General features: G+C 46.8%; 1 protein-coding gene across 1 annotated transcript in view; it reads left to right on the top strand.

Annotated features, from left to right (window-relative positions):
* The window catches only part of LOC104537182 (pinopsin-like), a gene marked incomplete at both ends in the record, with an annotated part of 14,164 nt that extends 3,705 nt beyond the window's left edge, over window positions 1-10,459 (top strand). The window contains one exon of the mRNA XM_010179991.1: window positions 10,226-10,459. Coding sequence (XP_010178293.1) covers window positions 10,226-10,459 — 234 coding nt within the window. The remainder of the gene's footprint in view (window positions 1-10,225) is intronic.
* Window positions 10,460-12,179: the final 1,720 nt, after the last annotated feature.

Genomic DNA, 12,179 nt, shown 5'->3' with positions numbered 1-12,179 from the left:
AGCAGGAAACGCTGAGAGCCAAGGCATGGGGTGTAAAGATGCTGAGTACATACCTGCTTGGGTAAACCATCTTGTCTAACATGGTCCACATGTTGGAAATATTTCCTGTTGGCAATAACCAGCTTACTGACAGCGACACGCAGGAAGTGATTCTCCCATTGCATTCGGGAAACTCACAGGAGAGAACTGTTTTGTAATCAGCACATGAAACCTTAAAAATGCTCACTGGAAACAAATCCTTTTTTGAGCACGGGGTTAGAAAGTCATTATTTAGAGTCTTTGACAAGCTTGGCAAAGTCCTCTTACTGTCAGGACCTGTCAGAATGCAAATATAATCAATTCTAGCCTTTTTTTGTCACTATATTGCAGTGTGGGTGTGTTTTTTTTCTTGTTTCCTTAATTCACTGACAGGCTACTCTGCTGTCATCTCCTTGACAAATGAATCTGATGTCCTGCCTCCAAATTATCAACCAACATCCATTCTAGTAGATTAGTGCTCAGTACCATGCTTTTCCCTGCAGACTCCTGCCCTGGGTCGAGTTACACCAGTGTAAAACTACCATGAGTGCAGCGATGCAAAGCTCCTGAGGTTTAAGGGAAGTTTAGCAGCTCTTCCACTTCAGACTCCAAATCTGACCAGTTTCCAGACTTTCAGTTCCCCTTCTTGTCCCACCCCCCCAGAGCATCCTTCCTCGCAGGCAGGAAAGGAGAAGCACTGAAACACTTTAGGTGCCAGATAAGAGAAACCAGTCCTAAGACAGCAGAACTCAAAGGATCCTGCAGGAACAGTGCAGATCAAAGAGAGCAATCACCTTTAGAAACAAGAAAAATCCACCTGCGCACAAAACAACCGAGGAATTGGTTTTCTTGCTTGATTTGACTTCGATCCCAGTGAAAATGCAACCGTGAGATGCTTCTGTATTTCTCCACTTGAACAGCAGCAGGAGCTCTTCTCATTAGAGCTGCTCGTATTTGGTTCATCATTAGAGCCCCTCATAACTGGTCTGTCTCTGCCGCAGGTTTCCCCACAGTAAGTGCTTCCTCTTAGAGCGGGGGGAACTCTTCCATTAGCAGCAGTAAGTGTGGGTGTTGGAAGATCAGCTGTCTCCATGAACACAAAACTCACGTACGAGGGCCACCTGATGAATACACTAAGGATTTTTCTAGTTGAAGACAAAGCAGCTGTAATTTGTTTTTTCTCTTCCAACTCCAATATTTTTCATCTGCTGCTTCAAAAACTCAGAAGTGAAGCGTTGAAGCATCTGTGGTTACAGAAGCTGCTCCACACAGCACTTCAGCCCGCAGGACAGCAGGGAGCAGGCGTGCCCGCAGGCCGAGCTGCTCTTTCCTTCTTCCCCGAGTGCTGCCACCCACCAGCACCAGAAGCCACAGTTTCCCTCTGCACTGGCTCTGTGTGACACTCTTGTGTGCACCACAGGGCTGTGAGGATAGCCAGGCTCACATCCCAGGCAGTAAACCTGCACCCAAAGGGCCTCCCACTTGCTCTTCGAGCTCAAAGAACCATGGATGGATCTGCAGGGGACTGAAAAGAGAGCAAACACCTGACCCGGAGTGCAGAGCCTAATGCAGATCCACCTCAGAGAGCACAGGCTTTCCACAACAGCAGCCAGGTTTCACCCCCAAATGATCCAGAGCCTAATGCAGGTCTACCTCAAAGACCACAGGCTTTCCACGACAGCAGCCAGGTTTCACCCCCAAATGATCCAATACCATACCAGAGTGTCCTGGAAGATACAGCAGACACACCAGCATGTTGCCAGCTCTCTGGATTCGGAAAGCTCTTCCCTAGAAGCGGTTTAGCACTGCAAACACCACACAGAGGAGCCCAAGAGACATCCTGCAGAGGATTGCAGAGGTCCCACTCAAGAGTGCACACCACAGCATAGAGCTGCTATACAGATACACTTGGCTGTTAGCACATACACCAGCACTAATTCCAGTAGTTTGCTTTTAAGTCATACCCATCTTGGAGCACAGCTATTGGCCGTGCTACTTGGGAGACCAGTGCAGGGTTTGGAGGGGAGGCACTGACTGGGACCCCCTTCCTTGTGGCTCGCAGCAGCCACCAGGCCTGGGCTTTGCTGCGTGCTGGGAGTGACCCTGGACACTCTGGACAGTCTTGGATGAACTTATCCAGAGGCTCCTGTTCTGCTAATATTTGATTTTATGTTTATAAATCACATAATGTTTGAGAAAGCCTCCACTCTCGATGAGAAAAACATGCTGTCATCACAGTCATTATTGATTAAAGAACCAAGGAAAGGTGCAGAAGGAGGGGAGCCAAACCAGCGTGAACATAAGTAGTGCTGCAGAATTTTAATATTCATTCTCACTGACAGATGTGCTGTGCAGATTAATAACTCCACAGGACATGCTTCCTTCAAAGCATAAATATTTTCTGCTTTACGTGGTGAAGCAGCTCAGAGCCTGGCAGCACACCTGCAATTACTGAAAACTCAACAGGAGAAGGGCAAGACAAGGCTTAAACCCCAGCATCCTCCCAGCAGTGCTGCACTGTGCCCACAGGTGGTACCTGAGCTTTTGAAAACATCAACCATGGTGAATTATTTTAATATTCTGATATTTAAAATGAATAATTAACCCCTTTTAGTGATTACAGGACCTCTCCTTACACTTACAAAGCCCTCTGTGTTTACAAAGGCAAGTGAGGAACTGAATTTAGATTTAAATTTTAAACTTCAATCCCTGTGAGGACAGAAATGAGTGCAAGAGGATGCTGTGAGCACTTTGAGGGCACATCCAAGCCGCAGAGCTTTCTCCCTTGCACAGCACAAGACTCTTGCTATTACTCATCTGGCGCCTTCCAAGCCCTCTCAGAGATGAGAGAAATAACCATAGCAGAAGTGAAAGACAACAGCACAGCGGATGGAAAAGGATTTCTTACCTTTCCCTCCCACCTTGCCTCCCTGTAAGCTAATATTGGCAGGCAGTGCTTCCAGAAAGCAGTCTGTAACAGCGGGGCCAGGTCCCTCTGCCCATGCAATGAAGGTCCCTGCAGGGCCTGTGCGATCCCCTCCCAATGGGACACAGCCTGAGACCCCCCTCTTTTGATTATAGCCAACTTTAAGTGCTTCTGGCCAAATTTCCACAGTATCATTCTTGTTAATACATTTACCACAGGAGATTTTTTTTTTCCACAGCCTTCATTTATTGGAAAAAATAGATGATTTGCAAAGGCAAATCTTCGCCCAACTCTTAGAGCTGGGTGGCACCCAGCGCACAGCCTGAGGGGCAAAGGTTTTGTTTGGAGCTCTAATGTCCATATCAAGAGGCAAACTCAGAGTATTCTGGCAGGTATATGAACATATACTGTGTTTAGGATTGAAGCTGTGTGTTTTTAAATACAATTTGTTGCATGAGCATCAGTGGGATTTGGGAGCACAAGGCGTTCTGCTCACCATGAATGGTCATAACGTTTGCCATCTGGATGCCTTCTCCTGTAGCACAGCTGAGTGAGGTGAAAGTCTCCAAAAATGCTGAGATGCTCAGGTCAGCCCAAATTGTGCCTCAGTAACTGAGGGGGTGAAAGTTAAAACAGCATAGGAAAAAGGCAAGGGAAAATGAAGTGTTTGGCTGGAAAAACAGATCACTTACATGGACTGTTATCAAGCTTCAGTAATAAAAGAGATACCTTTGCATTGTCACGTGCCCTCAGAAGAGAGGGTGCCATCTCTCAGCTGTGTAATTGATAGACATTCACTTTTGGATCTCTGCTTGGAGACAGTGTAGGCAAGACCAGAGCCCTGGAGCAGGGAAAGCTGAGCACGTCCTCGGTGAATCCAAACACGGGGCTCAGTTCCCTCGGCTACATCTCCTTTGCAAAATAAGGATGGAATTCTGTTTGAAATTAATTAGCAGTTTGAGGCAAAAGCAATTTCTCACACATGTTTTACTCCTGCCTGTGCGTAAGGTGTTCCATTATCCATAAAACTACACTTAGTCACAGGCAAGAAACCAAGTGCCAAGAATGCTGTGGTCACGGAAGAAGTGAGTAACCGCTACTGCGAGCCTCCACAGCCCTCGCTTCCTTCCTGGAAATCCCAAGGAAGGTTTCCCAACCTAGAAAATTATGGCAATTTTTTTTGTTCTGAAACTAATACCGACTATTTTAAATTGGTTTCCATCTCTGCTCCCCACCACCAGCTCAGCTTTGCTCGGGCTGCAGCAGAAGCCAGAAGAGCCTCCCAGTTTGACCAAAGGCAGATTGGGGAAACTCTGCTTGGTGGTTGCATTTTCTGGGACTTTTAAAGGACTGATAAACCTCTTCCACTGCACAGCTTCTACAAGGAATCACACACACACAAAGAACTAGTATGCAAAAAATAAAACCAAAAATAAATATATACAAATCTCAGAGAGGTTTAGTAACTGCCCTCTTGCCCATAGGAAAGACCTGGAGCCCAACAAGCCCAACCAGCTGGGATCTTGCTTTGTTAACACCATGCAAGGGGCACTAGAAAAGGTTTGCCTCGGACTCAGATGAAGGATTTTAGACACAACACCACTACTAAACCTCATGACTTGTTAATTTACTAGATTTAGACCAGGTAAGCAGCACCCTAGGAAGCCAGAGAGGCAGAAGATCAATTTACTAGATTTAGACCAGGTAAGCAGCACTCTAGGAAGCCAGAGAGGCAGAAGTTTCCAAGTGACAAGCCAGCCTTGTTGCTGCTTTTTGCCTCAAGTAATTTTAAGCTCTGTCTCCTGCTTTGTTCTCCCCCATCTCTCTCTGTCCTGGGTTCAAACCTGTTACACCATTGTTAAATCTGTTCTGTGGAGTAAAACCACAAGGTCTGCCAGGAGCAAAGCATTCCTCCTGTGGACGAGCATTACAACAGAAATACAACACAAAGTTGTCAGCTTGCTCTTCTCACTCTTTTCATGGATGCATGGGAATTTTAAGAAAGCCTAAGCTCTGAAACAGATTATGTGAAAATATTTTTATTTTGAATGTGGGTAACGTGTTTCTAGGTTTTATGATGGCAATGAGAAGCTTTTAAGCATAATTCAAAGACTCAGGTGTTAGGAAGGATAGGGAAAAAAACTTCCTTCAAAATAAAATCTAACCTGATCTTGCAACTTTTCTGGATGGTAGCATCAGCCATTTATTTCTCTTGATAAACACCACTATGTTTTTCCTCTCCAAGCAAAATTTTTTTATTATTATTAAGAGAGACCATGAGCTACTGTTAAACTAGCCCACTGTTTCAGAGCTGCAAGGAAATTCTCATTCAGGCCCAGCAACAGCTTTTGGGGCTAACTTCTTTCCTTTCATCAGCACCCTGTTGACTTACAGTTTGAAGCTCACTGCTGGGCTTCCATTTCTTTTTGCTCAGCCTTTGCTAAGCAAGCCCATGTGTGCAGAGGCCGTTCCCATGCCAAGAGGGCTCCTGGACTCTGCACTTCCTGTCCCCGCTCCCTAGAATCCCAGGATGTCAGGAGTAGGAAGGGACCTGGAAAGCTCCCCCAGTGCAACCCCTGCCACAGCAGGATCACCAGAGCAGTCACACAGGAACACGGCCAGGGCTTTGGGTGTCTGCACACAAGGAGACTCCACAACCTCTCTGGGCAGCCTGGGCCATGCTCCATAACCCTCACCCTCACAAAGTTTGGCCTCATCTTCAGCTTGAACCTCCTGTGCTCCAGCTTGGGACCATTGCCCCTTGTCCTGGCATTGGACATCCCAGAGCAGAGCCTGGCTCCTTCCTCCTGACACTGCCCTTTCCCAATGGATCCCCAGGAATGAGGGCACCCCTCAGTCTCCTCTGCTCCAAGCTCAAGAGCCCCAGCTCCCTCAGCCGCTCCTCAGCAGGAGATGCTCCACTCCCTCCATCATCTCTGTGGCCCTGCTGGACTCTTTCAAGCAGTTCCTGTCCTTCTTGACCTGAGGGCCCAGCACTGGACACAAGATTGCAGATGTGGTGTGAGCAGGGCAGAGCAGAGGGGGCTCCCTTGGCAGTCCTGATGTCATTTTAAGCACCTCATCACTCAGACGTATTGCTGTGCGTGCCCACAGATCTGACCCAAGTTACAAGCATCGACCAAGAGCAGACAGCACAGTAACACTTCAAAGGGTTGAGAGTCTTCCCCGAAGCATCCAACATATCTACTGCAAACCCACTACCTACCCTACATTTATTAGTTCTTAGAAGTAGGGCACAAGCTGCAGGGACCATCAGGAAGGCTCACATCCACTTCAGGAGAAATTGGATTGACCTTTAATGTACATGCAATGCAATTTAATTGCAACTTTATTGGGTTATTGTCTGGTTCTCTAGCGTGTACTCCAGTAACTGCAGCTGTTAACTCAGCAGGGCAGAGCACAAACGGGTATATCTGATTTTGTAGCTCTCAGGTGCTATTTCTTGATGAACAGGCAGTGGTGTCTGGAGGTGGTTTTAACTGTTGCCACAGCCCAGGGGTGGCTGTGATGCCCATTTGAAAGAAATACAGCAGCTTTGCTCACATAAGCCAGGGGCCTCAGCTGGTGTGCTCAGGCCACTGCGTACCCAGTTTGGTTGGGTTTTTCCCCCCCCTTTACCTCCCTTTATTCCAACTTTTCTCAAGGATCATCCTCCAAGTCCTGTGAGTGTCCTTGTCAACCCTCCAGGCTCTAAACACGATAGCGGTTTCACAAAACACAAGAATTAGTCGCTCAGCTGAGATTCTCAGACCAACCTGGGGATGCAGGAATTTATCCCAGTGGGAGCTTCGTGGCTCAACCTCCCAGGCAGCCTCGTGTGTGCTCAGCTGTGCTCTCCAATCCCGAATGTTTCTGAGCAATTTCCATATCCACTGCTGAAAAGACATAGTTTACTTTCCTAGCAATGTGATGACTCTGTTATTTCTGCACAGTGTGTGTCAGCAGTATCAACCAGGAATTTGCTGTGTCCACAGTGACCTCTATTTAAACGTGTTCTGACCGTTTGCTACATTACACTCCTCCACGTCCTTCTCCTGTCCGTGACATCCAGTGCACACCACATACACACTGCATTTGCGAGCATTTCTGCTCCTACACCAGGAGGATGGATGTGTAAGTTCCCAATTACGGTCAATGGAAAAAAAATTAAAATTAATCACTTCCGCAGGCTGAATTACCATCTAGAAGTGGGTCTGTTGTAGAAAGCATAAAGTAACTATTAAATTATAGATCTCAGCAGAGGGACTGTCCTACTTCTGTGTTCATGGGCACCTCCACCACGGATCCTGTCTAAAAGCAGAAGTTAATACATAGCACAGACACGTCATGGGCTATAACGTCCCAGGCAGTGCAACAAATTCCTACTGCACCCAGCAAACCCCTGAAGTCACGGGTTGCATTAAGAGGGTGCATAGTCTATCCGCTCATACAGCAATGCCTGTGTAATATATGGGATTAAACACTTCATTGGCCCCACTGTTTGGCATCTCTGTGATCAAGCTTCAGCCTTTGCTGCCTGCCCGTGGCAGGGGCCAAATGCTACACAGAGCCCAGGAGAAGCACAGTCAGGATCTTAACTGGGTATGGCTGATGTCTGCAGAGATTCCCAGCTAATTCTGACCTCTCTGTTAGTTTTCCATGTAAAAATTAACACCAATGGGAAACCAAAGTGAAAACATCACTGTAAGAGCAAGATGTGACCAGGGCCTCCAGCTCTACTGAGATGAATGCCCCACTCCTGCTAACTCAGTACACTGGACCATATGTGCAACATATGGAATGAGCGATATAGAGGCATCATAAATTTTAGCAAACTGAAAAGATCATTTTTAGGAGAAACAGAGACTCGATTTCCAGCAAAGAATACATCAAGCTAAAAAAGGACATTTTCTGTGGCTGTTTTCTAGAACAAAACCTACAGAAATAGCGAGGGAATTTTTTTTCCTTTTGGCACACAGCAGATTGAGGTTTAGATTTTTGACCAAACCAGAAGTGAAGGACATTTTACAGCAGCTCAGGCTAACCCTGTGCTCAAGTCCTGCAGCAGCATCGCTGCTGTTAGCCCTAAGCCAGAACCAGCCTGGGCTGACTTTCCACCCTCTATGGACAAGCTACCAGGGTCAGACTCGTGCTCTTACTTTCCTTGGAAGTTACCAAGACAAAATTAAACTGAAAGCCCACAGCACTACTCCTCAGCATCGCACAGCTCATTGCTTTTGTCCGGATACAGGTACCCGATGGCACATCTGGGCACAGCCCTGGCGCTGTGCGGTGGATCCAAGTCACCATCTGCTGACGAGGAGCCAGCAACACTTCAAGGTTGCTGAGTTTGTTTAGTTCTGCAAAATTTTACTGCCTGTGCCTTGAGTATTGCTATCAAGGTCTCAGGTTTCCTCGACTGACATGGGGAGCCTCATAAGTGAAAGCAAAAATGCTTCAAGGAGAATTACAGAAGTGGAAGGATATTCAACCATTCTGGCCTCGTAGGATGAAAAGAGTAATTTCCTACCGCTGGCGAGGAAATTACAATATTTCCTTGCTTAACTGTGCAGCCATTCCCTGGCAGATCAGTCTGAAAACTGCAAGCTCTTCAGTTTTTTAGGGTTTGGTTTTGGTTTTAATAGGAAAGGATAAAATATTAAAAAGTAAAGAGTAATACGTAAGTTTGCCTGAGAAGAGTGCGTTGTGCTGGTAGAAATGCCCCATCAGAAGTACCCCACTCACTTCATGTCAGTGTTCAACGCAGGGACAAAAAACAGCTGTTTCTCCCCATTTTGCCATGTGTCAAACTGCATCAGCATATTCAGAAAGAGAGGTGGAGACCCAGCGTGACACCAGCTGCCCCGTGACCTGAACTCTGCCAAAGGCTATTAAATGGGAAATACCTCCGGGGTCCTCCTCTCACTCCCAGCCCTGCTCCAGGCTGATTTTAATCTGGGAAACAGGCAGAAAACATTTGTCTTCTCTGACTTGAAGGAAGAGGAGAGGGTTGTTGGGTTGCCTTTTCTAAAATCAATAGAAATAGAGGGGCTTTGGTTTTCCTCAAGGTGCAGCACTCACAAGCCATCACCCAGCACCCACCCTGAGTACCTCCTAGGATGGGAGGGTGAACACGAGAGTCTTAGGACGGCAGAAAGAAACTGGGATGAAGGACCTTGGCATCCAGCTACCCCCACCTTGCAGTGCCTCTTCTCAGGAGCCTAAAAACCAGTCACACATAACACAAAATGCAACTCCTCTTTCATCTTCATCCCTGCAGTTGTGCCCAATCCAGCTGTTGCTCCTTCGTCACACAGCCTGAGCATCTTGTGAAGTTTTATATCAACTTGTGGCAGACTTTCCAAAAATCCAAGCGCAGGGAAGATGTCATACAGGATTCATATCAACTCCATGCAATACAATATAAGAAGATAAATGTGAGCTTTCTGTCTGAGATGCCTGTGAATAAATCTGAGCTGCTGATGCCTGTGGGTGTCCCTAAGTGAAATATTCACTTGTCGCTAATGGAAATATTTTGATTAGCAGCTTTATTTGCCTAGTGGCAAATACCACTTTTTTTTCTTTTAAATCATAGACAAGTGTCATAAAAGATTTCATTTGCACATTAACAGGGTATTTATAAAGTACTTGGCGTTCGAATTGCCTCAGCAGGCAATTACAGGTATCTTCTACTTGTTGAACAGCTTTGGTTTGGTTTCATAGTCGGTCTCACAGTGACTTCCCACATGCAAATACCTCCCTTTGGATTCCCCATGAAATTACTTGTAATAGTTTCCCATGCTCACTGCAGCACTTCGCAGTGCAGGCATCACACAATGATCAGTAAAAGGTTCAATTTTCAAAACATACTGAAAACTAGCAAACAAGGGTGATGCACATGGCAGCAGTATTACTTGCCCTGTGATTTACTTACGAGTCCACGTGTGCCCGAAGTCCGGAGAAGGCGCCCGTTGTAAATCAGTTTAATTCAACTGCTGACTTTCCCAATGAATGCCAGAGAGAAAGGTCTCTCATACTCTTGCATGGAGAAGGCTATTCTAGATCAACAGCACTATTGCTACTCCTATTCCAACTATTAACACACACATTTTGGGTACAGAACACACAAACCCTGCCCACATTGACCAGCTTTTCTCCAGCCAACAACATTACAGGTGACACTGCCAACCCTGCCCCTCATGCAGCCACTCCAGGAGCTCCCATGCGTGCCCATCTGCTCTCAGTATGAGCAGTGCTAATTTGTGCCCCTCTCTCACCCAGGTGGGCAGCATCAATAACAGGATGGGCCGGGCCCGGGAGCAGCGCGTCCTGATTCTGGTGGTGGTGATGGTGATTTGCTTTCTGCTTTGCTGGCTGCCGTACGCGGCTGTGGCACTTATAGCTACGTTTGGGAAACCGGGTCTGATCACCCCTGCAGCCAGCATCATCCCATCCATCCTTGCCAAAAGCAGCACAGTCTACAACCCCATCATCTACATTTTTCTGAACAAACAGGTAAGTAACGCGTTACCCTTATGAATACTCAGATTCCATGTGTGCAAGAAGTAAAGGAATAACGAGGGGGAATAAAGAGTGTAGCGGTGACATTGCTGAAAAAAGGTATGAGAGGGAAGCACAGAAAATGGGCTACGAAGAGCAAATTTAATGGACAAGCCTGGACCTTTGGAAGTTGGATAACCAACTTCCAGTGTGTTCAAATAGCAGCTGATGGGCCCTTCCTTGCCGTTACAGCAAGTTCAACATGGAGGAGAAGAAACTGATGTTCTGGCAAGCGTGAAGACACTAGATACTGTTTGTAGTTGATTCGGACACTCGAAGTCTTGTGAGGACATGAGCCTTTGCTACCCTACGCCATGCCCCAGCACATTGCCCACAGCAGCTCCTCTTCTTTGCAACAACAATTTTCTCTTCCCCATTTTACTCTTTTAATCCCCCTCTCAAATTGGTCTGTCACTCCTCTGTCCTACCATGCCCCTCCTATGCCCAGCAAGGATCTGCCTAAAAACTCTGCTGGAGGAGCTGACCCTGGAGCAGGGAACAGCACAGCTCGCTTCAAGTCCTCCTCTCCTTTTTCCTGACCCAGTAAAATAGGCCCTAAGAATCCTTCTTGCCTCTTATAGTACTGTTTGTATTTGTTTTTCTTTCCTTCTCTTGCTGCTAATTGGTCCCTAGGGCTCAAAGAGCATGTTTCTTTCTTGGTACACTTGGTTGTACTTAGTCTTAAAAAGCTCCCAGAAATGACCAAACCAGAAAATATACTCTCCTTTAATCAGCACATGTGGGATTTTGGCAAAGAATGTTCACTGCACACAGTGATTCTGGGAGAAGAAGCTGATGTGTGCAACCTCCCTGCCAGCCTGGAGACGGCTGGGTTACACCTGAGCCCTTCCCCACACTCGGGCAGGGGGAGGACTGTGAGTCCCACACCCAGCAAGGGGAAATCTCACGATCACAGCATCCCAGAATGTCGGGAGTTGGAAGGGACCTGGAAAGCTCCCCCAGTGCAACCCCTGCCACAGCAGGATCACCAGAGCAGTCACACAGGAACACGGCCAGGGCTTTGGGTGTCTCCACACAAGGAGACTCCACAACCTCTCTGGGCAGCCTGGGCCATGCTCCATAACCCTCACCCTGACAAAGTGAAACTGCCTGGAACATCGTAGAGATTTTGCCATACCTTACCAGGGAAAAAAACACCCAAATGGACCAACAGCCTTGGACCAGCACCAGCCCATGCCAAGCTTATATGTCAAACACATGCCTTAAGTTCACCATAAACTTTTACTGCTAGGGTTATGTATGCGCTTAGTAATGTATTTTTTTTCCTAAACACCACTTGGTTTTCACTGCTCAGTATTTTAGCAGCCACCAGTGTTCACAGCTCCTATATTCAACGCAGAGCACCAAGCAGTCCGAGTTTTGCTACAATCAAGAGAGAAGACAGTAGAAGCACCTCAGGTCAGAAGATGCTGACAAAGGCTGCTTTAATGTTTCCCATGCATTTTTCCTTACCTGAAACACCTGAGCTTTTCTGCTAGATAACCACGTTCAACTCCAACAGCACTCCTGATGCTATGGATATCTACAGGAGATACCTTGTTAACTGCTGCAGCTTTCATTTCCCTCGAATGTCATGGTGTTTCTAAAGCAGTTCTACATCCAGGTTTCCCCCTGCCCCCACCAGCTTTGGTAAATGTTTAGAAATCTCTAAATC

The sequence above is a fragment of the Mesitornis unicolor genome, unplaced genomic scaffold (assembly GCF_000695765.1).
Source record: "Mesitornis unicolor isolate BGI_N332 unplaced genomic scaffold, ASM69576v1 scaffold12562, whole genome shotgun sequence".
Lineage (NCBI taxonomy): Eukaryota > Metazoa > Chordata > Aves > Mesitornithiformes > Mesitornithidae > Mesitornis > Mesitornis unicolor.
This window is presented reverse-complemented; position numbering and strand designations above follow the sequence as displayed.